A 27,539-nucleotide genomic window follows, 5' to 3' on the forward strand; every position below is an offset into this window, starting at 1 on the left:
GACACTTACTGTGAAGCATATCCTGAAAGGCATTACTGGCCACAGCGAAGATGTGAGGGGGAGCGTCTGATCGCCTCCTGCCTTTATAGGCTGCCGCCACTGCTTTGTGATACACTGGAAGCTGCTTGTGAGGGTTGATGCTCACACAGGAGAGCCCTGAATATGTCTGACGGAAGATCAGAAGAGATTTCTGAAGATAGGTTAGGGATACTTGCAGGTCTGTCAGCTCTTTCACTGTCGGGTAACATTCGCTCGAATATTTACTTACAAAGGAACGAAGAGGAAAAGGGCTTTTGGATTCTGACAGAGAAGGGACTTCGAACAGAAAGAGACAGAACCAGGTTAGAGTAACAGGGGACCTGGGATTACCTCTTCCCTGGGAGAGCTGTCAACCACGAACTTGTCTGACACACACACAGGCCTTTCAAAGACAAGGAGGATGCTGACAGCAGGACTGCTGATTTGAGGAACCCACTCTCAGGCCTTGAGGCCTGAAGGGAATCTGTGTCTCAGCAGGGTTAGGAACGTGATGCTTTAGGCCCTGAGGGGAATAGCTCATGTGGGTCACTCGCAGCGGTGGTTGCATTGTGGCTCCCCAAAGGGTATGTCCACATCCTAATCACCAGAAAATTTGATCTTATTTGGAAAAATGATCTTTGCAGGTAAAATTGAGGCAAGATCTCAAGATGATATCTGGTTGGGCCTTAAATCCAACAGCTAAAGACCTCATAAGAGACACACAGAGGAGAAGGCAACGTGGAGACGGGGGCAGAGACTGGAGTGACGCAGCCACTTGCTACCTGAAACCAGTACAGGCGAAGACTGGTTCTCCCCTTGAGGCTCTGGCGGGAGTGCGAGAGCCTCAGATCTGTTTATCTGATCTTGGACTCTGGCCTCTAGCGTTAGGACACAATAAATTTCCTTTGTTTTAAGCCACTCTGTTGGTGGTGATTTTGTTACGGCATCCCAGGGAAACGAAGACAGTCATGCAGCAAATCAGAGTGCCCGGGAGTAAGCCAGTCACATGGCTAGGCTTCCACAGTAGTGGGTCCCAAAAGCCTTTATCTTTGCCTAATCCACTCATTGTTGCTTTGGCTGGATGCGTCCTGAGTGAATTAAAGGAGCTGAGCAACAAATCCTCCCCAATTCAATGATGATGGGGGAAAAAAATCATTCCATTTATTGAGCACTAACTAGATAACAGGCACTGAACTACATGTTTTACCTACATTCTTTGTTTTATCCTTCAAGCTACCATGAAGAGACAGGCTTTACTGTCCCACACTACTGATAAGGTCACTCCAAGAAGAAATAACTAGGGACTTCCCTGATGGTCCAGTGGCTACAACTCTGCACTCCCAATGCTGGGGGCCCAGGTTAGATTCTTGGTCAGGGAACTAGATCCCACATGTGGCAGCTAAAAGTTTGCATGCCGCAACTAATTGTTTACGTGCTGCCACTGAGACCCAGCACAACCTAAATAAATAAATACTTTAAAAATAATAATAACTAGTAAGAGACCAAGTTGGCATTTAAAAGGCACCGGTCTATCACTCTCTAAGCCTTGGGCCTTTACTTTAGGATGAATATCTGTGGAAAGGGATATATATATATATATATATATATATATATATATACTAACAAAATAAAACTGGAAAAAAGTAAGGTCCCTCCCCAGTGGGCATTTTGCAAAGATTATCCTTATATGAGTATGCTTATCTCAATATCTTTTTTCACCTAAGAGAGGGCTGGGACATCACCAATATGATGCCAGCATGCTGTCAGCAGAGAGGTACGTACACGTACATAGATCATCCAATGGTCATAGCGCCTCCTCAGGGCATGCAACACAGATGCTTCATTGAGGTGAGTCAGTGTTGCCATGTCTTCAATCATTTCAAACTCTGGAGCATTCATCTGCTGAATCTCATCCTCCTTGACACTCAGATGCTGCACAGAGGAGAAAAATATAAGATATATTCCCCTACTGCTTCTGTGCGCATTCATTTTTACCAGGCATTGGGAAGAATATTCAAAGAGTTAAGAAAAAGATGCCTCATCAGAGGACGGAGCCCAAGGAAGTTAAGCCAACCTGTTTCTTCCAAGAAACAGGTGTTCCTCCTACTCATGTTCTCTCTTTGCCCAAAGATAAAGTCTTTAAAAGGGCTTTGGTTGAATCAAAATGTTCTAAATTGCATCACCCTGATTCTGTGGCTCCCCACTGACTGACTGCCCCTGAGATAACTCACATTATATTGCACTGATCTAGCCCCTCCCTAGATGTCTCAGCATATCCTGAATGTTTAAAAGGAGGAATTTAGGGTAATGGATCAAGCAGACAGACTCATCCTTTCAGACTTACTTTAGACCTACTCTCTTCCTCAAGCTCTCCCCAACTTCCCCAGCTCATTATTTTTCCATCCTTAAGTCTTTTAACCATATATACAACCTGTACTATCTTGATAGTATTAACTCTTGTCTGTGTTTTAATAATTGGCTGTGTGTGCATGCTAAGTTGCTTCAGTCATGTCCAATTCTTTGCAACCCTATGAACTGTAACCTGCCAGTCTCCTCTGTCCATGGGATTTTCCAGGCAAGAATAATGGAGTGGGTTACCATTCCCTTCTCCAGGGGATCTTCCTGACCCAGGGATAGAACCCAGGTCTCTTATGTCTCCTGCACTGGCAGACAGATTCTTTACCACCAGCGATACCATCAGTACTTCTTGAGTACCTTCAATGTCCTTAGCATTGTGATAAGGGTTTTGATAACTATAGAAGAAGAAACCATCAAGATCCCTTCTTCGGATGATTTTCAGCTAGATTATAAGCATCTGAAGAAGGGATCTTGATGGTTTCTTCTTCTTATCACAATGCTAAGGACATAGAAGGTACTCAGAAGTGTTGATATCTTGATTAACATTGTATTGCGATGCATTGCAACTATCAAATTGTTGCTTAGAGTTACTCTGATAAGTTTCCTAACCCTATTTCCTGTAGCCCCTTTTCCTTGATTAATACATATTGGTATCAGCTAATTGCTCCATTTAATCCCAGTTGGTAATACTTCTTCTAAGGCTCCCACACTTTTCATATTTTTTTTTATCTCATTCCTATTAAATCTTTTTTGGCACTGTTCAAACAATAACCCCTTTTCTTTTGAGTCCCTTTCAATTTCCATATTTCATGAACTCCTTCTCTCTTGTAGAACATCATCAGGTCTCTTACATAAAAAACCTCCCCTTAGCTCGGATTCAATTTTTCTCTCTTCTTTCAATGCCAACTTTAAGTATTACTCCCCACCCACTGGCTTTATTGCCTTTGTTAATGTTTCAAAGATGAGATGGTTGGATGGCACCATCAACCCAATGGACATGAGTTTGAGTAGACCCCAGGAGTTGGTGATGGACAGGGAGGCCTGGCGTGCTGCAGTCCATGGGCTCACAAAGAGTTGGACACGACTGAGTGACTGAACTGAACTGAACGTTTCAAAGACCAAAGGTGACCGGAAGTGTAGTTACTTCTAATATCAGGAGGAGGAAGCCTGGAGCCAGGGGGATGCAGAGTGGGGCTGGGGGAATGAGACTTCCATTATATGGTGAACCAAACCACCTACCTTTAGAGTCCTCTTTTTACATTATTAATTTACTGCTTTCATGCTGATCTTCCTATGATTTCTTTCATAGTTGTAACCCCATTATATGCATAAATCACCTTAACTACTGTTTTAAAAGACAGCAGTTTTAAAAAATGTACTCCGAAGAACAAACTTCTCATCTGGAGGCCTAATAAAATTGAACCAGACACAAGAAAGTGCAAAGACAACACACAGATTCGGAGGTAATAATTGAATCCTTCTGTTTCCTTATTTAAGACATTCTAAATTTAACCTTGCCTACATGTGTATGTTCCTATTGATAAGGACCAAGCTCTCCCCTTAATTCCATTAATTAGTTATATAAAATTTACCTAATTTGTGATTTTTTTAAGTGTACAGACACTGCAAGGAAGGCATATTAAGACACCATAACGGTAGTTTTTGAGTGGCCTCCAGAATTTTTCAGTTCAAATGATGATACTTTGAATCATAAACTGTACAAATACAAAGATAAGGGTATGAAAAAGATAAACTTTCTTGATAATGATTGTAACTGTCTGTTATAGGATGTGGCCTGTTATGGAGTTGGAATGGGCAGAATTGGAAGGAGACTGGAGAATTACATATGGGCAGGAAATCACCTGTAAAATCCAAAAGGATATGTTTGTTGAGTCAGAGCAGAAATAGGCCCAATTCTCCACCATGGAGCTGGCAGGCACCTGAGGTCAATGATATTGACAAAGGTGCTGAGAATGGGCTGTCTGTTCAATGGGCTGTCTATTGCCTGTGGTTCTGAGTGCCTAAGTGACAGGGAGAAGGGGCTGGGGACTGTTACAGCCTCACTACACATTCTCTCTAAGATGCCTCACCATCTAACTTATGCCCCAACATTTGACCTAAGTTCCTCTTTCAAAGGTCATGGGTGACCTCCTGATTCTGAAGTTCAAGGCTTTCCACAAGCCCTAAATCTCTTTCTCTAGCATTTAATATTACTGACCCTTGCCCATTTCTTGGCTCCTCTGACACTGTTCTATTCTTATTCAAATTATCCCACTCTTTCCTGATCCTACTAACATAGCTTGCTTCATATTTCCTAAGAAGGACAGTATTTACTCAAAGTAAATATTTCCTAAGGTTATTACTTATTCCAAGAGGTACTTTTAAAAAAGAGCTTGAAATATGACGAAAAAAGTGGGAAAGCTGTGCATGCTAGCTAGCATCAATGAGATTTACCACTAGCAATTGGTTTACTCTGATTCTTCAGTGTTTACCATCAAATCTTTGAGAATAAGTGGAGGAGTTTCTTAAAAATAAATGAGTTTTCTAAAGTGGGTCAGTGGCGTCTCCTACCCCAGGTTATTAACAAAACTTAATTATTGAACAGCTAACTTAGTCACCCCAGGGATGAAATAAAGATTTCTTTACCTTTCCATCTGTGGTCTCAACAAGTAGTCTGCCATCACCTCCACTCCCTTTAATCTCAGCCTCAATATAAGCATTCTTCGCATCATGAATCCAGCACTTTTTCTTCCCTACAGAGGAAAAAAATGGATTCCTAACTACAGTTCTTATAGGAAATGTACATTGGACAGTTTCATACTGACAGACATGGTCTCATTTCTGGGGTGTGCTTATTGACTTGGAGTCACCAACATAGGAAGTTGCAAAGTTAGATAAAATCATGAAAGCCCATCCTGAAGATAAACCCACTTAAGGACTGTATAGGAACAAGAAATATTTTAGCCAATGGAGATTGGAAACATTTTGCTACGTGACAGTTAAGTGCCAACCATTGCCCACCCCTCCATCCCCAGCATTTACCTCCCACTAACAGCTCCAGGTGCTGGGCGATTGGCCTGGTGCTCTTACCCTTTCTAGCTCCTCTCCAAAAAACATCACTCAAGAAAAGTCTGGTTACAACTAAGTGAAAATTTAGATTACTGTGCATGTCTGTCTGTCAGGGTTTCTTTAGACCTTATTTTGGAATGAAAGCATTAATAATAAAGACTATTATATGGTAGAATTGGAGGCGGGGGATGATTGAGGAGAGAGAATGAGTTATTTCTGTCATACATCTTAACTGATTCATACTTTCCCCATATATTATTTTTTTTCTTTCTCTCTGCCTCCTCTGCTCCATGTCTCACACGTTAGCAAAGCAGCCCTACAAAGGGATTAACCAACAAGAGGCTCTGGGTGAAACAAGCCAGAATTCTTACGAGCAGCTGAGGCAGCTTCTCTTGGCCTCACTGAGATGCTTCTCAGCTCCTCTTCCACCTGAGGCAGATAGCCAGGGAAGATGAATAAGAAACACACTTTGAAAAGAAAGTGAGTCTTTTTTAACTAATGGATTTTATTTTTTATTTATCTTTTGTTTTTATATTTTTAATTGGAGTAGAATTGCTTTACAATGTAGTGTTAGTTTTTGCCATACAACACCATGAATCAGTTATACGTATACATATATCCCCTGCCTCCCTCCATCACACCCCTCTAGGTCAACACAGAGCACTGAGCTGCCTGTGCTACGCAGCACCTTCCCACCAGCTATCTTACACATGATAGTGTATGTATGCCAGTGAGTCTTATCAGAAGCTCAGGTAGACGGGGAAAGGTAGGAAGGAGAGCATTTGGCTGGAAGAAGGAAAATCCAAGTCCATGGTGGTGGGAGGCATAGAGAAGGCGCAACTGCAGCCTTGGCATTGGAGGGTAGTGTCAACTCCATCCCATCTCCCCAACCCAGGAACCACAATAGCTAGGAAGCCTCACTCCTGCAGGACAGGCAGCTTCACCAGACGACCCCCCAGAGATAAACGGTAGGACTTGAGGATAGAGTGTGTGAGAAAGAGTTGAAACTGGGCAGCATGCACCCCTCTGCCATCACGTCTGTCTCTGAAAAGAATCTCTGCTTCCTACTTCCTTGCTGTCACAACCTCCACTGTACTCTCTTTTCATTTCCCTGATTACAACCAATTCACTCCTCAAACTGCTAGGCAAGAGAATTTTTGTTTTCCTGGTTGATTTTGCATTTGCTTCTACTTGCTTGCGTTTTAAATACTGCCTTTAATTGTATCTATCATTGGATCTTCTTGCAAAAACTAATTTTGCTTTGTTCTGTTTATGGTTAGATGGCATCACCGACTCAATGGACATGATTTTGGGTAAACTCTGGGAGTTGGTGATGGACAGGGGGCCTTGCGTGTTGCAGTCCGTGGGGTCGCAAAGAGTTGGACACGACTGAGCAACTGAACTGAACTGTGTTTATGAAAATAGGCTTGTTTTTGAAAAGCACCATTTGCATATATTGTGTGCATTTAAGGGAAAGGTACTGTATTTTAAAATTCTCTTCTTTATTTGATAGACCCAGGTCTCAGTGCTCTCTCCCAATAAAACACCCTCCACACCACCCCCTATGTGTCTCACACATACACACACACACACACACAAAATCTAGATCCATCTTCATTTCTTATTGACCTGGGCAGTACCAATAACACACTGGTTCACCTAGGAGGCAAAGTGTAGGGAGTTGAGGGACTTGGAGACATTATCTTCTAGGGGAGAAATGTTCACAAACATGAGCATCTTAGCACTGCCGCCCAGAGAGTTCTAAAGCAGGTAGGTGAGCTTGCTGTTTCAGTAAGGCCCATGGGACTCCTTGTTGCTCAAGGCCATGGTGACCAGCCCCAGCGTGGACAGGCTGCTATTAATGGCATGCGTTTCCCGAAGGTGTTCCTGCTCCCCAGGGCCAAGGGATAAGCCAGGGTCTAGCTGCTCACTCCCAGCCAAGTCCACAAAGCTGAGGGGGGCTGCACACTGCAGGCCTCAGCCAGCATGTTCCCCAGAGATCTGCAGCTGGAACACGCTGTGATACATGAGGAGCGCTCCTTCTGGACTGTACGGGCGACAGCCCAGTTCTGGTGGGCTAGTCTCTCTCTCACAGGAGACCGGAACATAGCGCATGTCAGTGACATTAAGCTCCTCACTGCCTGGCCCTGCCTGGTGAATCACACATTCACCTCCTTGGCCCTTCCGGGTCCCAGTGGCCAGTAGGTCTCAGATAGTCTTGCTGTAGATCTAAGTAACTTGCCACAAAACTGTAGGTCCAGCCCTGGCCACTTAGTTCCTGGGCCACAGAAAAGAGGTGCCGCAGGGCCCAAGGGATCAGCCCCTCCATCTGGGGGTCTCCCCTAGGCCCACCCCCCATGGTGAAGGTTTTACCACTGCCTGTCTGTCCATAGGCAAAGATGCACACTGGATAGCCATCCAGGGCTGACTGGACAAGCATAGAAATCTCCTCAGACACTTCATCCTGTCCACTCCCTGGTGGGAAAACCTGGTCAAAGGAGAAGTCATGGTGGGTAGGGGCAGCTGGCGCCCCACTCAGGGTCCCACACTGCTTGTCAGACCAGGAGAGGCTGAGGCGGGTTGGAGGGTCAGAGGGCCCTCAGGGGCCAGAGGGAAACTGGAGAAAGCCAGGGGGTGGGGTGGACTCCCCTGGAAGGATGGGGGGCACCCGGCAGAACACACAGATGTTGCCTTTGAGTTCCTGCAGTTGCTTATGTAACTGCCGGCTCGAGCCCGTGGAGACATTTTTCCCGCTCAGCCAGTGGGGCCTCCCAGACTGCAGCCCAGGCCTCCTGTTATTTTCTTCTCAGGCTTCAAGGCCTCCTCCATCTGGTCAGGCCTCCTCTTCAGCCTGCCTCCCAAGAGAGACAGCCAGGAAGTGGCCTTGGGCGGGGGTCTCTTCAGCTCTACTCTCCCCTTCACTTCCACCAATGGGGACCTCTGCTGCGGCTCCATGTCCAGCTTGGTGCCACTCACACTGGGCAAGCGCAATGAAGAGGACACAGAGCCAGGGTTCCCGGGAGCCACGTTCGCTTGAGCGCTCGCAACACAAGAGTATGCACACTCCGTGCTCCTGAGCTGCCTGCCCCGCCTGTGTTTATAAACCAAGTGTTATTACTTGAACGAAACAGGGGTACCATCTGGCACAGATTTTCCTTTTGTTATTTATTAGAAAAAGAACCTAGGACAAGAGATTAAGGAAGTTGTCCAGAGTCACATAGATAATTAGTGGCAGTCATTAAAATAATGACTGTAGAAATTAGATCATTTACCTCCCAAGTCAGAACTTTTCCACTAAAACGTTCTTCCTCTATCTTATATGCTGGGCTTTTTTCCCTCCAATTTTTCCCTCAAAAATAAGGTTCATGATTAGTTCTTTCTTTTATCAGCCTCTTGATTAGTTCTTTCTTTTATCAGCCCTGGAAACTGTGGAAGAGAAGAATTTTCAGAAGCACTTAACTACCCAAGACCCAGTCTCAGGGCGGGATGGTTTTGAAGATGAAGTAAATGAACTCAGTCAACTTTTCTTTGCATTCTCATGAATAATTGCAAGGATGGAAACAGAGGGCAATGGCTTTGATTCAGGCTGCCTGGATTTTAGGCCTGGCTTAAAAATATGTGAGACAATGGTCTCAACTCTTTGAGCGTTAGTTTTCTCATCTGAACACTCAGGAGTTTTATCTCTATGATTTCACATTTTTAGATGATTAAATACCTTTTCCAAGATAAAGGGAACATATGTGTATTGCAAAAAAGCTTTAAAAGTAGAGAACTGTATCAAGAAAAAGAAATTAAATAATCATCCATAATGGAACTCAGAGATAACAACTGTTATCTATCTGAAGCATTCTTTTCAAGTCTGTTTTCTATGATACTGATTAAAATTGGAGTAGCACTATATTTAGTTTTGAAGTTATTTAAATAGTTTACTTTTTCTATAAAAATCACTTGCCTTTACCTTGAAATGGTGTTTTGTTTCTATTTCTGAAAGCACACTTCCTCCCTGATAGCCAGTGATTCTGGCTTTCTTTCCCAGGTATTATAATAATGTGTTCTGTTTGTTTTTCACATTATTGTCTTTATTTGATCCTCATGGAGGAAGGTAGGCAGAGAAAACAGATGGTCCCATTTTAAAGATGAGGAAACTGAGGCTCAGTAAGGTAAAGTGATTTGCTCTAATTAGACTGCCAGAAAGAATCAAGGACAGGGGATTGAAAGCAAATTGAAAGTGTTAGTCGCTCAGTTGTGTCTGACTCTTTGTGATCCCATGGACTGTAGCCTGCCAGGCTCCTCTGTCCATAGAATTCTCCAGGCAAGAATATTGGACTGGGTTGCCATTTCCTTCTCCAGGGATCTTCCTGACCCAGGGGTGGAGTACCAGGTCTCCTGCATTGCAGGAAGATTCTTTACTGTCTGAGTCACCAGGTAAGCCCTACTTGGCAAATACTCTTATCACACTGCTTCCATTTGGCCTGAGTTCAAAAAGCATACTCCATTGTCTACTGGTCCAAGGGGATGGAAAACTTCTGCTGACTCTCTTTGTGCTTCCAGTGCATTTCTATGAGAAAGGATTGTTTGACCAAAAAAAAAAAATTGTGTGGACTGTGATATTTTAAGTAATTTTTACTGTGCTGATTCTAAATTGTATCATCCAATTATCTCAGATGCTTTGGCATTTTGACTTTCTCCTGGCACTACTAGGATCTTGTCCCTCATTATCTAACTACCTGTGATGAGCTTCTGCATGACCACTTCTGACCTCAGGGGTAGTTCTGTTATTGTATATGATTTGATGGATTATAATTAGCTCCTGTAAATCCAATCACAGAAATGAAACCCAATGACTGGAAACTGGGAACTGATCCAGGACTGGTCTATGATGGAAATAGAATATCCTGCCTAACTGGCTTGAATTATAATTGGTTATATTAAACTCTAATGTTGACTACTTCGGAGTACTAGAATGACTCTCAGTCAGGGTTTATGCTGCACTGTTGAGCACTTTTTTTTTGAATTGAGATATATAAGTGTCTTGATGCTGGATCACACTCTGAATCTGACTCTAAATCTCCAAATAACCAAAATTCAGAAGACAACCATGTAACCCAGACATGTCAAGAAAGGCGCGGAGGCGGGGGGGATGGGGATGTAACATTTAGAGATTTTAATGTAGTACTCAGCCTTTATCTTATGGACAAATCCTCATTAACCTTTGTTCTTGCTGTAACTACCAAGAAATTATTCATCAGGGAGAGCAAGTCTCCCAATTATCTTCTGTTTAGTGTTGGCTGAGTGACCCTCCTGATCTAGAAGACAGCCAGGGGGCAAAGTTCCAGCATCAGCAAAACCTGAGGAGGGCCCAGGACAACTTCTGTCTCATCCACCTTCCTGGAGCCTCTTCCTTTATTCTTCTTCCCAGTGCACCAACCCCTAAGGTCTAACCTCAGCCCCTCTCTTTACCCTGCTATTTAACCACACAAAGAGGCTTCTGAGAAAGGTTTTATCTAGGGCCCACCTGGGCATATCTGTGTTGTAATCAGTTCAGTTCAGTAGCTTAGCCGTGTCTGATTCTTTGTGACCCCATGGACTGCAGCATGCCAGGCTTCCCTGTCCATCACCAATTTCAGGAGTTTACTCAAATTCATGGCCATCGAGTCAGTAATGCCATCCAATCATCTCATCCTCTGTCATCCCCTCCTCCTCCCACCTTCAATCTTTCCTAGTATCAGGGTCTTCTCCAATGAGTCAGTTCTTCACATCAGGTGGTCAAAGTATTGGAGCTTCAGCTTTAGCATCAGTCCTTCCTATGAATAACCAGGTCTGATTTCCTTTAGGATCGACTGGTTTGATTTCTACTTAATCCAAGGCACTCTCAAGAGTCTTCTCCAACACCACAGTTCAAAAACATCAATTCTTTGGTGCTCAGCTTTCTTTATAGTCCAACTCTCACATCCATACATGACCGCTGGAAAAACCTTAGCTTTGACTAGACCGACCTTTGTTGGCAAAGTAATGTCTCTGCTTTTGAATATGCTGTCTAGGTTGGTCATAGCTTTTTTTCCAAGGAGTAAGTGTCTTTTAATTTCATGGCTGCAGTCACCATCTGCAGTGATTTTGGAGCCCCCCAAAATAAAGTCTGACAATGTTTCCACTGTTTCCCCATCTATTTGCCATGAAGTGATGGGACCAGATGCCATGATCTTAGTTTTCTGAATGTTGAGTTTTAAGTCAAATTTTTAACTCTCCTCTTTCACTTTCATCAAGAGGCTTTTTAGTTCTTTGCTTTCTGCCATAAGGGTGGTGTCATCTGCATATCTGAGGTTATTGATATTTCTCCCTTCAAAGCTTGATTGCAGCTTGTCTTCATCCAGCCTGGTATTTCACATAATTTACTCTGCATATAAGTTCAATAAGCAGGGTGACAATATATAGCCTTGACGTACTCCTTTCCTAATTTGGAACTAGTCTGTTGTTCTATGTCCAGTTCTAACTTTGGCTTCTTGACCTGCATATAGATTTCTCAGGAGGCAGGTCAGGTGGTCTGGTATTCCAATCTGTTTCAGAATTTTCCACAGTTTGTTGTGATCCATCCATACAGTCAAAGGCTTTGGTGTAGTCAATAAAGCAGAAGAAGATGTTTTTCTAGAACTCTCTTGCTTTTTTGATGATTCAGCAGATGTTGACAATTTGATCTCTGGTTCTTCTGCCTTTTCTAAATCCCACTTGACTATCTGGAAGTTCATGGTTCATGTTCTGTTGAAGCTGGCTTGGAGAATTTTGAGCAGTGCTTTGCTAGTGTGTGAGATAAATACAATTGTCTGGTAGTTTCATCATTCTTTGGCAATGCCTTTTTTTGGGATTGGAATGAAAACTGACCTTTTCCAGTCCTGTGGTCACTGCTGAGTTTTCCAAATTTGCTGGCATATTGAGTGCAGCACTTTTACAGCATCATCTTTTAGGATTTGAAATAGCTCAACTGGAATGCCATCACCTTCACTAGCTTTGTTCGTAGTGATGTTTCCTAAGGCCCACTTGACTTCGCATTCCAGGATGTCTGGCTCTAGGTGAGTGATCACACCATCATGGTTATCTGGGTCATGAAGGTCTTTTTTGTATAGTTCTTCTGTATATTCTTACCACCTCTTCCTAATATCTTTTGCTTCTGTTAGGTCCATACCATTTCTGTCCTTTATTGTGCCCATCTTTGCATGAAATGTTCCCTTATATTTCTAATTTTCTTGAAGAGACCTCTAGTCTTTCCCATTCTATTGTTTTCCTCTGTTTCTTTGTATTGATCACTGAGGATGGCTTTCTTATCTGTCCTTGCTATTCTACGGAACTCTGAATTCAAATGGGTATATCTTTCCTTTTCTTCTTTGCCTTTAGCTTCTCTTCTTTTCTCAGCTATTTGTAAGACCTCTTCAGATGACCATTTTGCCTTTTTGCATTTCTTTTTTTGAGGATGGTCTTGATCACTGCCTTCTGTACAATGTCATGAACCTCTGTCCATAGTTCTTCAGGCACTCTCTCTATCAAACTAACCCCTTGAATCTATTTGTCACTCCCACTGTATAATCATAAGGGATTTGATTTAGGTCATGCCTGAATGGTCTAGTGGTTTTCCCTTCTTTCTTCAATTTAAGTCTGAATTTGGCAATAAGGAGTTCATGATCTGAGCCACAGTCAGTTCCCAGTCTTGTTTTTGCTGACTGTATAGAGCTTCTCCATCTTTGGCTGAAAAGAATATAATCAATCTGATTTCAGTATTGATCACCTGGTTATGTCCATGTGTAGAGTCTTTTGTGTTGTTGGCAGAGAGCGTTTGCTATGACCAGTGCGTTCTTTTGGCAAAACTCCATTAGCCTTTGACCTGCTTCATTTTGTAGTCCAAAGCCAAATTTGCCTATTACTCCAGGTGTTTCTTGACTTTCTACTTTTGCATGCCAGTCCCCTATAATAAAAAGGACATCTTTTTCAGGTGTTAGTTCTAGAAGGTCTTGTAGGTCTTCATAGAACCATTCAACTTCAGTTTCTTCAGCATTACTGGTTGGGCCATAGACTTGGATTGCTGTGATATTGAATAGTTTGCCTTGGAAATGAACAGAGATCATTTTGTTGTTTTTGAGACTGCACCCAAGGACTGCATTTTGGACTCTTGTTGACTATGATGGCTACTCCATTTCTTCTCAGGGATTCTCGCCACAGTAGTAGATACAATGGTCATCCCATCTATAAGACGGTGGAGTAGAAGGGTGTGCGCTCATCTCCTGAGAGAACTCCAAAGTTACAATTCGCTGCTGAAGAGCCATCGGCAGGAGAACGTTGGATCCTACCAAAAAAAAGATACCCTACATCCAAGGGCAAAGGAGAAGCCCCTGCAAGACGGTAGGAGGGAGGAAATCACATTTAGAATCAAACCTCATAACCGCCAGAGATGCTCAGAGGGATCAAACAAACCTTGTGTGCAACAGGACCCAGAGAGCCCACAGAGACTGAGCCAGCACTGTTTTTGAGTGTCTCCTGCAGAGGTATGCATCAGCAGTGGCCTGCCACAGTGGCAAGGGCTCTGGATGTAGCAGACCTGGGTATGGCATAAGCCCTTTTGGAGGAGGTTGCCATTAATCCCACCATAGAGCTTAGAACTTACACACAACTGGGGAAACAGATTCTTGGAGGACACAAACAAAACTTTGTGTGTGTGCACCAGTATCCAGGAGAAAGGAGGAGTGACCCCACAAGAGACTGACCCAGACTTGCCCGTGAGTGTCCAGGAGTCTCCGGTAGAGGGGTGGGTCGGCAGGGTCCTGCTTCAGTGTCGGGGCACTGAGTGCAGCAGTGCACGCATGGGAACTTTCGAAGGAGGTCTCTATTATCTCCATCACCTCCACCATACTTTGGCCTTAGGTCAAACAACATGAGGGAACACAGCCCTGGCCATCAACAGAAAATTGGATTAAAGTTTTACTGAGCATAGCCCTTCCCATCAGAACAAGATTCAGTTTCCCCCACAGTCAGTCTCTCCCATCAGGAAACTTCCATAAGCCTCTTATCCTTAGCCATCAGAGGGCAGACAGAATGAAAACCACAGTCACAGAAAACTAACCAAACTGATCACATGGACCACAGACTTGTCTGACTCAGTGAAACTTTGAGCCATGCCCAAGGGCCACCCAAGATGGATGGGTCATGGTGGAGAGTTCTGACAAAACATGGTCCCCTGGAGAAGGGAATGGCAAACCACTTCAGTATTCTTGCCTTGAGCACCCCATGAACAGCGTGAAAAGGCAAAAAGATAGGACACTGAAAGATGAACTCCCCAGGTCAGTAGGAGGCCAACATGCTACTGGAGATCAGTGAATAAATAACTCCAGAAAGAACGAAGAGAAGGAGCCAAAGCGAAAACAACACCCAGTTGTGGATGTGACCGGTGATGGAAGTAAAGCCCGATGCTATAAAGAGCAATATTGCATAGGAACCTGGAATATCAGGTCCATGAATCAAGGCAAAATTTGAAGTGGTAAAACGGATGGCAAGAGTGAACACCGACATTTTAGGAATCAGTGAACTAAAATGGACTGGAATGGGTGAATTTAACTCAGGTAACCGTTATATCTACTACTGTGTTGTAACAGTGCTTTCTTAGAGAGAAAACCTGTCATAGCAACCAGAACCAGGGTCTTGGCTGCCTCACAGGCCTCCTGCTCTTCCTCACAAACCCCCATCTTTACCCTCCACACCCTGAACTCCTCAATTGCTCAGAGGTTCACAGAGACAGACTGCACTCCAAGCAAATAAGTTAGGCTCCAGAAATGACAGCTCCTCCACTCTGATATCTCAGTTGCCACCCAGGAGCAGTAAAATAAAGTGAAGCTAGCAGCTGCCGCAAGACTTACCATCGAAGGCCATGGCCTTAAGCAGAAGCAGCTCATCCTTGCTTATCCTGAGGAAGGCCGCAGCCTCACCAAGCTCCGACAGGTCCATCCTTCTTAAAGTGATCCTCCCAGTCAGGCTGAGACCTTAAAGTGAGGCGAAAAGATTCACTCTGCAGAAGACAGGTGTAGGAAGGAACCAGGGGAAAGGAGGCATCAGGAACTGAGGGGATAAATTATTCACCATAGACAGACAATCAAGGGTTGAGTTTTCTTTTTAACTACCTTTCTGCCATGTCTCAAGTATATGATGAAGCTGTACACAAAGAGTCTGACTCTAGCAGGATCCATTTATGCAGGTGGCACAGCAAGTTCAATGCCTAGAGTCCACAATGCTTTTAGGGGGCCACAAAAATATTTTAATTTCTTCTAAAAGCAGAAGAAAAAGGGACTTCCCTGGTGATCTAGTGGTTAAGACTTTGCCTCCTAATGCAGGGGGTGTGGGTTTGACCTCTGGTCAGGGAGCTAAGATCCCACATGCTTTGTGGCCAAAAAACTGAAACATAAAATGGAAACAATATTATAACAAATTAAAGACTTTAAAATGGTTTAAAAAAAAACAGCAGAAGAAATATGTGAAAATAATATTAATGACCTATGATGATGAAACCAGCCTGGATTATATTAATCAGTCTTTGTATCAACCAACACGGTTGTAAAATCCAATTTCTAGTACTTTTTGTGAAGGAAGGAACCCGCAAAGACAAAAATGCCCACAGCCTATAAAAGTCATTATGCAACCCTGAAGCCCAGAGCTCTGACCCTGGTGGGTGGTGGGATGGAGGAGACTGAGAAACAGAGGGTTATGGACACTAGGGCCCTTGTAGGAGTAGAGGAAAGGCTTGCAGGTATCCAGGTACATCCAGGAAGATGGTGCATCGTGGCCAGATCATGGCAGCAAAGAGGGATGTTTTTCAGACAAATGCTCAGCATTAGTGAATAAGGAATAAAAAGGTGAGTACTGCAGCAGAGGTGAGTGTCTGGGAGCAGGCAGTACATGAAACTGCTGGTAGACATTTAGGGAGCTGGTGGGCTGCAGTCCATGGGGTCGCTAAGAGTCGAACACGACCGAGCGACTTCACTTTCACTTTTCACTTTCATGCCTTGGAGAAGGAAATGGCAACGCATTCCAGTGTTCTTGCCTGGAGAATCCCAGGGATGGGGGAGCCTGGTGGGCTGCCATCTATGGGGTCACACAGAGTCGGACACGACTGAAGCGACTCAGCAGCAGCAGCAGCAGCAGCTAGGACAGCACGTGCCAGAGGAGGGAAGCAGGCTTCGTGGTGAACAGAGTGAACAGAGTAAGGAGTACATCAGCTCGAGCAAGGCAGTGTCCAGCCTTGGATGGACTGGGTTGCTGGGCAAATTATCAGGACTAAATTCATTGCATGTTCACGCTATACCCTACACTTCACTTATTTTATCTTTAATCTGCACACTTCACATTTGAAAATGAGAAGAAAAAAATCTAGGCTGTCACAATCCCAAATGAGAGGTCATTCTAATTGGACCAAAAAGTTCTTAGGTTTTTTCCTCTCCACTCATTTGCATGAGCAAGTCTTAGTAGTCCAGTTTTATAGATGAGAAGGTAGAGGACTTTCCAAGGTGGCTTAGCTCTGATTTACCTCATGACTGAAGAGCTCCATGGTCTATTCCCTTCTGAATGAACTGCAATCACTTGCTACTTCACACATGCATGAAAATTAACAAACCTAATCATATATTGTCGCCCTGCTTATTTAACTTACATGCAGAATACATCATGATAAACGCTGGGCTGGAAGAAGCACAAGCTGGAATCAAGATTGCCAGGAGAAATATCAATAACCTCAGATATGCAGATGACACCACCCTTATGGCAGAAAAGTGAAGAGGAACTCAAAAGCCTCTTGATGAAAGTGAAAGAGGAGAGTGAAAAAGTTGGCTTAAAGCTCAACATTCAGAAAATGAAGGTCATGGCATCCAGTACCATCACTTCATGGCAAATAGATGGGGAAATAGTGGAAACAGTGTCAGACTTTATTTTTTGGGCTCCAAAATCACTGCAGATGGTGATTGCAGCCATGAAATTAAAAGACGCTTGCTCCTTGGAAGGAAAGTTATGACCAACCTAGATAGCATATTCAAAAGCAGAGACATTACTTTGCCAACAAAGGTCTGTCTAGTCAAGGCTATGGTTTTTCCAGTGGTCATGTATGGATGTGAGAGTTGGACTGTGAACAAAGCTGAGCGCCAAAGAATTGATGCTTTTGAACTGTGGTGTTGGAGAAGACTCTTGAGAGTTCCTTGGACTGCAAGGAGATCCAACCAGCCTATCCTAAAGGAGATCGATCCTGGGTGTTCTTTGGAAGGACTGATGCTAAAGCTGAAACTCCAATACTTTGGCCACCTCATGCAAAGAGTTGACTCATTGGAAAAGACCCTGATGCTGGGAAAGATTGAAGGTGGGAGGAGAAGGGGACAACAGAGGATGAGATGGCTGGATGGCATCACCGACTCGATGGACATGAATTTGAGTGAACTCCGGGAGTTGGTGATGGACAGGGAGGCCTGGTGTGCTGCAATTCATGGGGTCGCAAAGAGTCAGACATGACTGAGTGACTGAACTGAACTGAATCATTTATTTTATGGCACTTAATCTATTTTCTGCTTTGTGGTGACTTGGGTGCATCCATGACAGCATTTCTGGAGTGTGGTTTAGAGCAAAGTCTACTGGTCCAGCCCAAGAGTTAGTTTTATTGCTGCTAGAATATAAGCATACAGTTTATGCTGTAACAGAAAGTCACAATTTCTCTATGTTCACTTTCCTTCCCTACACAATGCAAGGACTAGTCATAATCTGTAGGGAAATTTCCCAAGATAGAAGTACTCATCAGAAGTCCATGAGCCAAAGCCCAGAGATAGGATCAGGGGTGATATTTTCCAGGAGGAAAAGACAAAATTGACCTTTCTGCAGGTAAGCGTTCAGATTCAGGATTTGTAACAATAATACATATTAAGCACTTGAATAGATAAAATGGAGATAGATAAAATAGATAAAGGAGAGCTCTGAAAGTTAGGCAGAGAAATTTTGGAATAGACTCTAGGAAACATCATAAACTCTGGGCAAGGGCATGAGGGGAAGCAGTATTTTAGGAAAATGGTTCTGGCAGCACATTCAGGGTGGATTGAAAAAGAGAGAAGCTGTAGTCAGGGAGACGAGTTGTGAGTCTGTATCTGTGAGAGAACTGAACCGTATCCTCCTCTCACTATGTGTGATTTCCTGGTGACTTGTATGCAATAGACAGTAGAGTTCAGGAAGTATACTTTGAAATGGAAGAAATCCATAAATTTCCTGGAGTGTGAGTGTGTGTTTGTGTGTGTATGTACATATTTCCTGGAAAGATACCTAAGAAACGGATATCTGGGAAGTGGGGACAGGATATAGGTGGGAGGAGGAGACAGTTACTCCACACTTCATACCATTCTGGTCTATTTCAATTTGTGGAATGTGCATGTACTTTCATATTTAACAGATTTTTTAAAGTAGTTCTTATTATAACACCAAGGATAAAGAGCTCACATCAAGATACAGATCACATAGCTGTGTAAATCGTTTTCCTAGTCTGGACCACTTGGCATAATTAAAGATGTAGAAAGGAGCCCTATCCAGGAGGAAACTGCATTGCTAGGAGTATAACTGTTTGGAGGTAAGTAACTAAAGCCAAGAGGATGACCCACCTGAGTGCCTTTGAAGTGAGTACAAAGTCCACATTATATGTATCCATTATTTACAGGGGGTGTTAGTCACTCAGTCATATCCAGCTCTTTGTGACCCCATGGACTGCCAGTCCCCTCTGTGTATGGAATTCTTTAGGAAAGAATACTGGAGTGGGTTGGCTTTCCCTTCTCTAGGGGATCTTCCTGACCTGGGGATCAAACCCAAGTCTCCTGCATTGCAGGCAGATTCTTTACTGTTTGAGCTACCAGGGAAGCCCATTTACAGAGTACTTAGAGAAGGGAGAAGGCAATTGAACCCCACTCCAGTAGTCTTGCCTGGAAAATCCCATGGACGGAGGAGCCTGGTAGGCTGCAGCCCATGGGGTCGTGAAGAGTCGGACATGACTGAGCAATTTCACTTTCACTTTTTACTTTCATGCATTGGAGAAGGAAATGGCAACCCATTCCAGAGTTCTTGCCTGGAGAATCCCAGGGATGGGGAAGCCTGGTGGGCTGCCGTCAATGGGGTCGCACAGAGTTGGACATGACTGAAGCGACTTAGCAGCAGTAGTAGCAGTAGCCAATGTTTCTCTCAGAAAGCTAGACTCAGAGAGAGGCCTTAGATACTCATACACGTTTGTTGTACAGCCAAACAACTATTCCTGCTCTGTTCTAGCCTTCACTTTTTCGGGGACAGAGTAAATAAGTATACAAACTACCATGATCCCATTTACTTTCACATGACACAATTTCCTGAGTTAAACATCTTGGTTACCAAGTGAAGACAAGGAGTGGGAAGGCCTTATGTGAAAGGAGAGTTGACATGTGAGCTTTTCACCTTAGCCTGGAAAGGATCATGCTGGTCAGAACCTAGCTGCCCTTGGCAGAGGGTAAGTTAACAGCTGTGTGAGAAGTGACACCAGCTTGAGTGACCAGCCATTCCAGAGTGGCTGGGGATTGAAGTATCTCCCAGGATTTGGGACTTGAAGTGCTCAAACCAGGAAAGTCCCATGTAAGTTGGAAAAAGTTGGTTACCCTCCTTTTAAGTCTAGAGTAATCCAGTAATTTTAAGAATAAAACCACTAGTTTGGAAATCAGCTATTTTTATGATTGCTGGTGGTATTTTCTGTGGTTCTGTCTCTCTCTAGGTATTTTGTCAATAGCTTTTTGAAAACATCCATTTATTCTCCACTCAATATATTCATATTGCCCATCAGTAACTGCCCATACTAGGTTTGGGTGCTGCAGGGTTGAGCAGGATAAATACACTCTTAGCTCTCTTAGAGCTAGAGATTGGAACTAGGTCAGGCAGGGTTGGGTGAAGGTATTCCTTCCGTCTTGAATTATGGTTACACTTAGTCAGATTTGCTGAGGAAATCTTCACATCCCAGGAAGGAGTAGTGCTGGTTATGCAGCAGAAGCCCAGGAGATGGCGGAAGCCAGGGGAAGAGGTGTTTGTGTGGCCATGACTCCCACTCAGCTAAAACCTCAGGCTGGGTTATGCTGCTCTTGGCACTGTTCTCGGACAGGTCCCATCCCTCCCCAATTATCCCCTGCCTGCTGCTTCAATAGAAGGGTTCCCATCTTTCAAAATGAACCCTGTGAGTCATTTACAATTTCTCTTCTCTCTTGGGCCCACATTCAATTGATCCTCAAGTCCTATTGATTCTATAATTATTCAGCTTTTAGCTACTTTTAGCAGACACGATTTTGCATACCCACTGAGCCCACACACTGCTCTGAGGAGCTCCTGCCATCATCCACAGGCAAAAAAACACAAGCTGTTGTGTCTGTCAGGTGACACTGTTGTCCTGGCCCAGCAAACACACTAAGTCTGAGTGCCCGATCCAAGCAGGGTGTCTGTTCCTGGAAGACAGATTCAGGACTTAGATGCCACTCTCATCCTGGGTCCTTTGCTTGAACTGAGTGGTGCAGACTTTGGGGTTGAGGTGGGCATTGTGGTGTGGTCATGTGGTGCCACATGCATGCTAATCAGCAGAAGCTTCAACAGAGAGGGAATCATAGGAATCATAAAAAGGAGGGGAAGCAGCAATAAGGGACTGAGGAAAGGGAAAGAGAGCCTGCTTGCTTATATGCCAAATAACTTTCACAGTTACAGACATTTTGAGACCTAGATTCAGTCCCTGTCTTTGGTTTTCAAAAAGTCTTTCAATAGCCTTCCAGAAAATCCCTAATTCTTTCCTTTACACTCAACCTTAAATTATCTTAAGAGTGCTTCTGGCTTTGCCATCAAAAATTCTTAATGAAGACATGATGTTCCAGTCTTTGTCCTAATACAGATTCTTACTTAATCTCCTAAAATGATGTGAAGATTATATACAAATAAAAGTCAGCACAGTGTCTGGTGCATTGTAAAATTTCAGTGTATGTTAACTACTCTTATTACTATTCACAAGCATTTGTTCTGGGTTTCAATGCTAAATTGATTAGAGAATCTGAGATGTGTGAAACCATAATAAAGGACAATACCTTTGGGAAGAAGAGAGGGGGGACAGAAATTCACAAAGTGGCAGCTGTATTTGGGTGGATGCAGGTGAGACAAGGGGATCATTTACTTGGGTGGTGCTCTGGTCACACTGACTAGGTCACACTGACTCTAGTCCTCTCATGGATGACCACAGTAGGTGGTCTTTCCAGCAGTCTTTCCTCTTTCAGTCAGGGTTAGATGATACATGTCTAGAGGGAGGGAACACAGAGATTGTCTCCTTTGAAATCCTCACCACCTTGGCATTTTATTGCCCTCACTGTAAGCAGAAACTCAATGTCTACTAAGTAATTTGTTAAAAGAGGTAAAGTGTTAGCAACCCCAACAGTTTTCAAGTTGGTTTCATCATAATTGATTAATTCACTTGAGTTCTTCATGAAGTTAGGTTATTATGTGTGTTTACTTTCAAAGGCTTCGACTGCTGGGAAACCATGATGCAAGTAATAAGAAGAAATATTAATATTCCTCTGAGTAAACAAATACTAAGAATCTCTCAACAAAGCCTCTTCCGTTATTAAAATTGGAGACAAAGTGCCTGCAAACAAGAATGGATTTATCCGGATGTCAACAGAGGATGGGGAGAATTATCAAGCACTTAAATGATTCCCAACAAGCTGGAACGTGTGTCTCAAGGCAGTAAGTGAAATACATTTACTTACAAGGCCCACTGAACACCACAAATCTGGGTAAATGCTACAAGATGCTCTTAATTAGGGGCATGACTGGAGAGACAAACAAAGATGCCGCTATCTCCTAATATTCATGCTGCTGGGATAACCTGTTACATGCCTCAACTCAGCCAGGTTTACTTGGTACAAAACTGCTGATGACTTCGTCTTTATGCATAAATCCACCACCCCTTAACCAGTTATAATACCTACATTTTATTTATTTACATGCAGATTAGCTTTCTAAAAAAGCTGGGTCTTAGGAGAGAAATGTTAAAGTATTGAGGTGAATTGAATTATAAATCAAGCATGTTGCGCAAATTATTACCTGGAGCACTCCAAGAAGTGATAAGGATTCCAGCTCTACATCTCTGGGTGGTCCAGAGCTCACTTGCCATTCTGCTCTCCCTCCTTCAAGTATCTCTCCAGCCTACCACCTCCCATCACGCCACAGAAACTGTTCTTTCTAATGATCTTCTTTCAAAGAACAGATCCTAATGGTACTTTTTGGTCTCTAATCCTACTCCCTGGTTCTGGGATACCTTCCTCTTTCTGTTCTCTTCCCCTGTGCTAATTAACTAATCAAAGACCCATCCCCAACAAACACAGTGCTTTTTATCAGTGACATTCCTCTTGAGCACCCCCCTTCCACTGGTGCGCCTCCCAGCTTCTGGGGGCCCCTTCTATCCTGTCCAACGCCACCTTGCCACCTTGTCTCATTTCTCCCTGTCTCTCCACCTTGGATCAAAATTCTGATTCTCTGTACTCAGCTATTTGCTATTTACCCAAAGGAAAAAATTCTAAATAAATTCTGTTATGTATTCATTGTCAAGTATGCCCTCTTAGGCACTATGTGTTAAAAGAGTAATAAGACCTTAAGAAGGTCCCATCCAACTGAGGGCTGGGCTACAGAGCCATGTATCAGTTCTTATAATCCCCCATGAAAAATGCTAGGATAGAGCTGTACACAGGGTGATGCAGACCATGGAAGCATGCCCCTCACTTCTAACTGTATTTAAAAAATAAAAGTTTCCAAAGGCAAGAATCTCAAATGGCCTTAAAATGGTACCCATGGAGTCAGTAGCAACACTATTTTATAAGAGCAAATAATAGCTACCATTTCTGAGGATTTATTGGACACCATTTTTTTTCATACTGTTCATGGGGTTCTCAAGCCAAGAATACTGAAGTGGTTTGCCATTCCTTCTCCAATGGATAACATTCTGTCATGTATGGATGTGAGAGTTGGGATATAAAGAAAGCTGAGCACCAAAGAATTGATGCTTTTGAACTGTGGTGTTGGAGAAGACTCTTGAGAGCATTTGGACTGCAAAGAGATCCAACCAGTCCATTCTGAAGGAGATCAGTCCTGGGTGTTCATTGGAGGGCCTGATGTTGAAGCTGAAACTCCAATACTTTGGCCACCTGATACGAAGAGCTGACTCATTTGAAAAGACCCTGATGCTGGGAAAGATTGAGGGCAGGAGGAGACGGGGACGACAGAGGATGAGATGGTTGGATGGGATCACTAACACAATGGACATGGGTTTGGGTGGACTCCGGGAGTTGGTGATGGACAGCAAGGCCTGGCGTGCTGCGCTTCATGGGGTCGCAAGGAGTCAGACACGACTGAGTGACTGAACTGAACTGATTGGACACCAGGCCCTGGCTTATGTGCTTTACATATATTAACTCTTTTAATCTCATAGCAGTTCTATGAAGACATTTATAATAACCCACATTTTATAAAGACACAGACTTGGAGAGGTAGTAAGTGATGTCTCTGGTTGGGAATCTGGATACACGAAAGTCATCCTTGATTCCTCTCTCTCTGTTCACCTTCATATCCAATCATTTGCAAGCTCTGTTGACTCTTTATCTTAATATTGATCAGAACCATCTATATTTTCCCATTCTCCACCAGCACCCAATCAAGGCCATTATCATTTCTCTCTTGGCTTATTGCTTTACTCTCTGGTTTGGTCTCTTGACAGCAGCCAATCCAGAGTGAGGTCACATGTACAGGGGCACAATCATACTACTATCTTATTTAAAACCTTTCCACTTTTTCTTTTTTTTAAATTTAAGATAAAGTCCAAAATATTAACAGGGTTTGCAGAGCTCTCCAGCATTTGTCCTGCATGACGTCCCCAAACTGTCTCCCATCCTCTCATGACAGATAAGCCCTGGTTGGTGTATTCCTAGGAAGCACCAAGGAGTACTCTCTGATCTCTGGGCATTCACGCAGGAGGTGACTTTTAGCTGGAGCACTCAATCCTTCCCCTCTACCTCTGGCTAGTTCCTCATTACTCTTTGGGTCTCCATTAAGCAGTGTTTCTCCAGGAAGCATTCTCCAGGCTGTGTCTCTGTTAGATATGTTCTTAGATCCCTTTACTACATGTATCATGGTAATCTTCATTCTGTATTATCTGTTGAAATTCTATCTTCCTGACCAAACATAAGTGACCTTAGGACAGGGAGTAGGTCTGCTCCATTCAGAGCAGATGCCAGACATCTGCACAGACTAGGGCCTTCATAAATGCTTAGGAAGTGAACCAACAAGCAAATCAGACCCATCAGTCTGACTCCTGAGCTCATGCTCCTAAGCATGATGCCATACAGCATTCTCGCTGAGCTTCAGCTTAGGAGGCATCATGTTCTTGGTTAGAAAAGTATCACCACCCCATTCTCTACTTTTGATGAGAAATGAAAATCTAGGTCTATGGTATAAAAGGAGTATAATTGGAATAATAATCAACTGGTTGATTGTATTAAAAAAACTGAACTTGCAGCTACTGCTGCTGCTAAGTCGCTTCAGTCGTGTCTGACTCTGTGCAACCCCATAGAGGTTTAAATAAATAGCTTATTTTTTAAAGAAAAATATTAATAATTGTTAAGAAGTCAAAACTATATTCCAAGATTTTTGAATCAATGGAATTTTAGAACTAAAAGTTATTATCAGTTCACTCAGTGCTCCATAATTTAGAGGTGAGCATGAAAGGGACCAATAAAATAAACAATTGGCCTAAATTCACCAGCCAGTGACGGTGGGGCTAGGCTTAAAGTGTGGACAGTTCTGAGCAGAGTTTAGAAAAAATACTCATGATAGATCTATGAAGAGGAACCTAAAGAAAACTAAGATTAGGGGTTGTATCTTTGTGCTTTAGAGTTGAAGGCAAATATATTCTCCCATAGAACACTAGTTAAAATCACACTCAGATAGTAAAATATAGATAGAATAGAACATTGTCATAGTCTAGTAAAATATTCCTTGGGTTCAGTGACCAATAATTGGCATAATAGCTTAACACCTAGTTTAGAATTTCTAGTAATATTATTACCCAAATGATATGTATTAAATATTTAAGTAACTCTAAAAGTTGATGTATAATATAAATCAAAGGTGTTATTTATATTATTCTCATTGATTTTGTATTTTTCTAAATGATATGACCTTAACCCAGGATAATTATATGAATTTCAATTATGTATAATTATAATCCAATTATAATCAACATCTTCACATGATAGATATTCAAAGATACACTTCTCTAAAATAAAACTGGAGTATTATGTATTCTAGTTCAATAAATTCAACAAATACTTTTTGAATACATGGCACATGACAAAAATTGGCAAAATACTTGGGATACCTGAGCAGTTAATACGTGGCTTTTGTTCTCAAGATTTAAATCTACTAGGAGACAAGACTTGTCAACAAATTGTTTCCAGCATAAATGCAATAAGGAATATACATTTGCCAAGAGATTATAATGAAAATAAAATTGTTAAAATTCTAATCCCAGAAGGATTCTATTCAGTAAACACATTGTTTTTTTTTTTTTTTCTCAAAATATTTCGGTTCATATAATGAATAACGCCCAAGGTAAAAAGAGCAGTAAAGATAGCAAATTGTCTTCATACTCATCATTCAGCATACCAGTGGAAAAGGAAGAAGAGAAAAACCTACCTTGAAAAGAGCAAAGGAAATGAGCAGGCCAGTGGTGAATCAAGACTTTATACACTTTTGTAAAGGTCAACAGTGACAATTTCAGACAATTTTGCCATTGTTTCTAAATTTGTCTGCTGGTTTTTGAGAAGTTGAACCCATGGATCTGGATTTGGCACCCCAAATGTCTCTGAGGTGTGGGTGTAGGATGTCAGAAAACTATTTCATTTCTATAACCAAAATCCGCAGGCTAATTTAACTCATTCTTTAAATGCTTGCTGCATAATAGGATTAGACAATATTAATAAGAGAAGCAGCAATATCCCTCTCTTGTGACATCAATTTTGGAGTCTTGGGGTTAGTGCTATTTCTCCCAGTGACTTTGAACAATCAAGCTATGGGTCTCAACATTTTTCACATTTCCAAGTTAACAGTTAAGGAATAGTTTTCTACTATTCATTTAGGCCACTCTAAGAATACTAAGAACACACATTAATGAGTTTCTATATTCTAAGCACTGTCCTAAGTACTCTGGATATATGAATTCATTTAAGCCTCAGATCAACACTAAAAGGTAGGACTTTCATTATTCCCAGGTGCTGCTGCTGCTGCTGCTAAGTCGCTTCAGTCGTGTCCGACTCTGTGCGACCCCAGAGACAGCAGCCCACCAGGCTCCCCCGTCCCTGGGATTCTCCAGGCAAGAACTCTGGAATGGGTTGCCATTTCCTTCTCCAGTGCATGAAAGTGAAAAGTGAAAGTGAAGTCACTCAGTCGTGTCCAACTCTTCGCGACCCCATGGACTGCAGCTTACCAGGCTCCTCCATCCATGGGATTTTCCAGGCAAGAGTACTGGAGTAGGGTGTCATTGCCTTCTCCAGAGGCAGAGGTGATAAGCTAGTAATTTTTGGAGACGAGATTTGAACCTAGAATGTTCGGCTTCAAAAATCAATTCTCGCAATCATTACGGTATACAATTATTCATTCTTAATTCTGATAAAGTTCTTTAATATCTTCCCCCCCAAAATATAATTCTACAGAATGTCCTTTCTATCCAAGGAGATATATTGCTATCTTCTTCTTCCAACTGCCAGGACATTTTCTCTCAGTATCTAGGTGAAGCAGACAGCTAGCTGATTGCTATAAAGGGGAAACAGCTAGACAAAACTCTTGGCTTTGAATCACTTTTCCAGGACTTGAAAGCCATTTATAAAACCTGAAAATGTCTCCCTGGAGCAAAGGACTTTCTGAACTATGTTTAAAATAATTTGGGAAGTATCGTAAAGAAGTGGAATTCTCTGAGGTTATAGGAAACAGCTCATGCAATTAGTTCTCAGCACTGATGG

At 42.8% G+C, this 27,539-nt stretch overlaps 1 protein-coding gene and 1 pseudogene across 1 annotated transcript in view; both read right to left on the reverse strand.

The window, feature by feature from the left end:
- MYH15 (myosin heavy chain 15) overlaps positions 1-5,207 on the reverse strand; it is a 142,123-nt gene extending 136,916 nt beyond the window's left edge. Inside the window, exons 1-4 of the mRNA XM_069552446.2 lie at positions 5,198-5,207; positions 5,023-5,129; positions 1,807-1,950; positions 10-166 (exon numbers count right to left, since the gene is read on the reverse strand). Of these exons, the coding sequence (XP_069408547.2) occupies positions 10-166; positions 1,807-1,950; positions 5,023-5,129; positions 5,198-5,207 (418 nt within the window). The remainder of the gene's footprint in view (positions 1-9; positions 167-1,806; positions 1,951-5,022; positions 5,130-5,197) is intronic.
- Positions 5,208-7,059: 1,852 nt separating this feature from the next.
- LOC138441167 (kinesin-like protein KIFC1) lies at positions 7,060-15,426 on the reverse strand (annotated as a pseudogene).
- Between the last annotated feature and the right edge of the window lie 12,113 nt (positions 15,427-27,539).

Source organism: Ovis canadensis, chromosome 1, assembly GCF_042477335.2.
Source record: "Ovis canadensis isolate MfBH-ARS-UI-01 breed Bighorn chromosome 1, ARS-UI_OviCan_v2, whole genome shotgun sequence".
Lineage (NCBI taxonomy): Eukaryota > Metazoa > Chordata > Mammalia > Artiodactyla > Bovidae > Ovis > Ovis canadensis.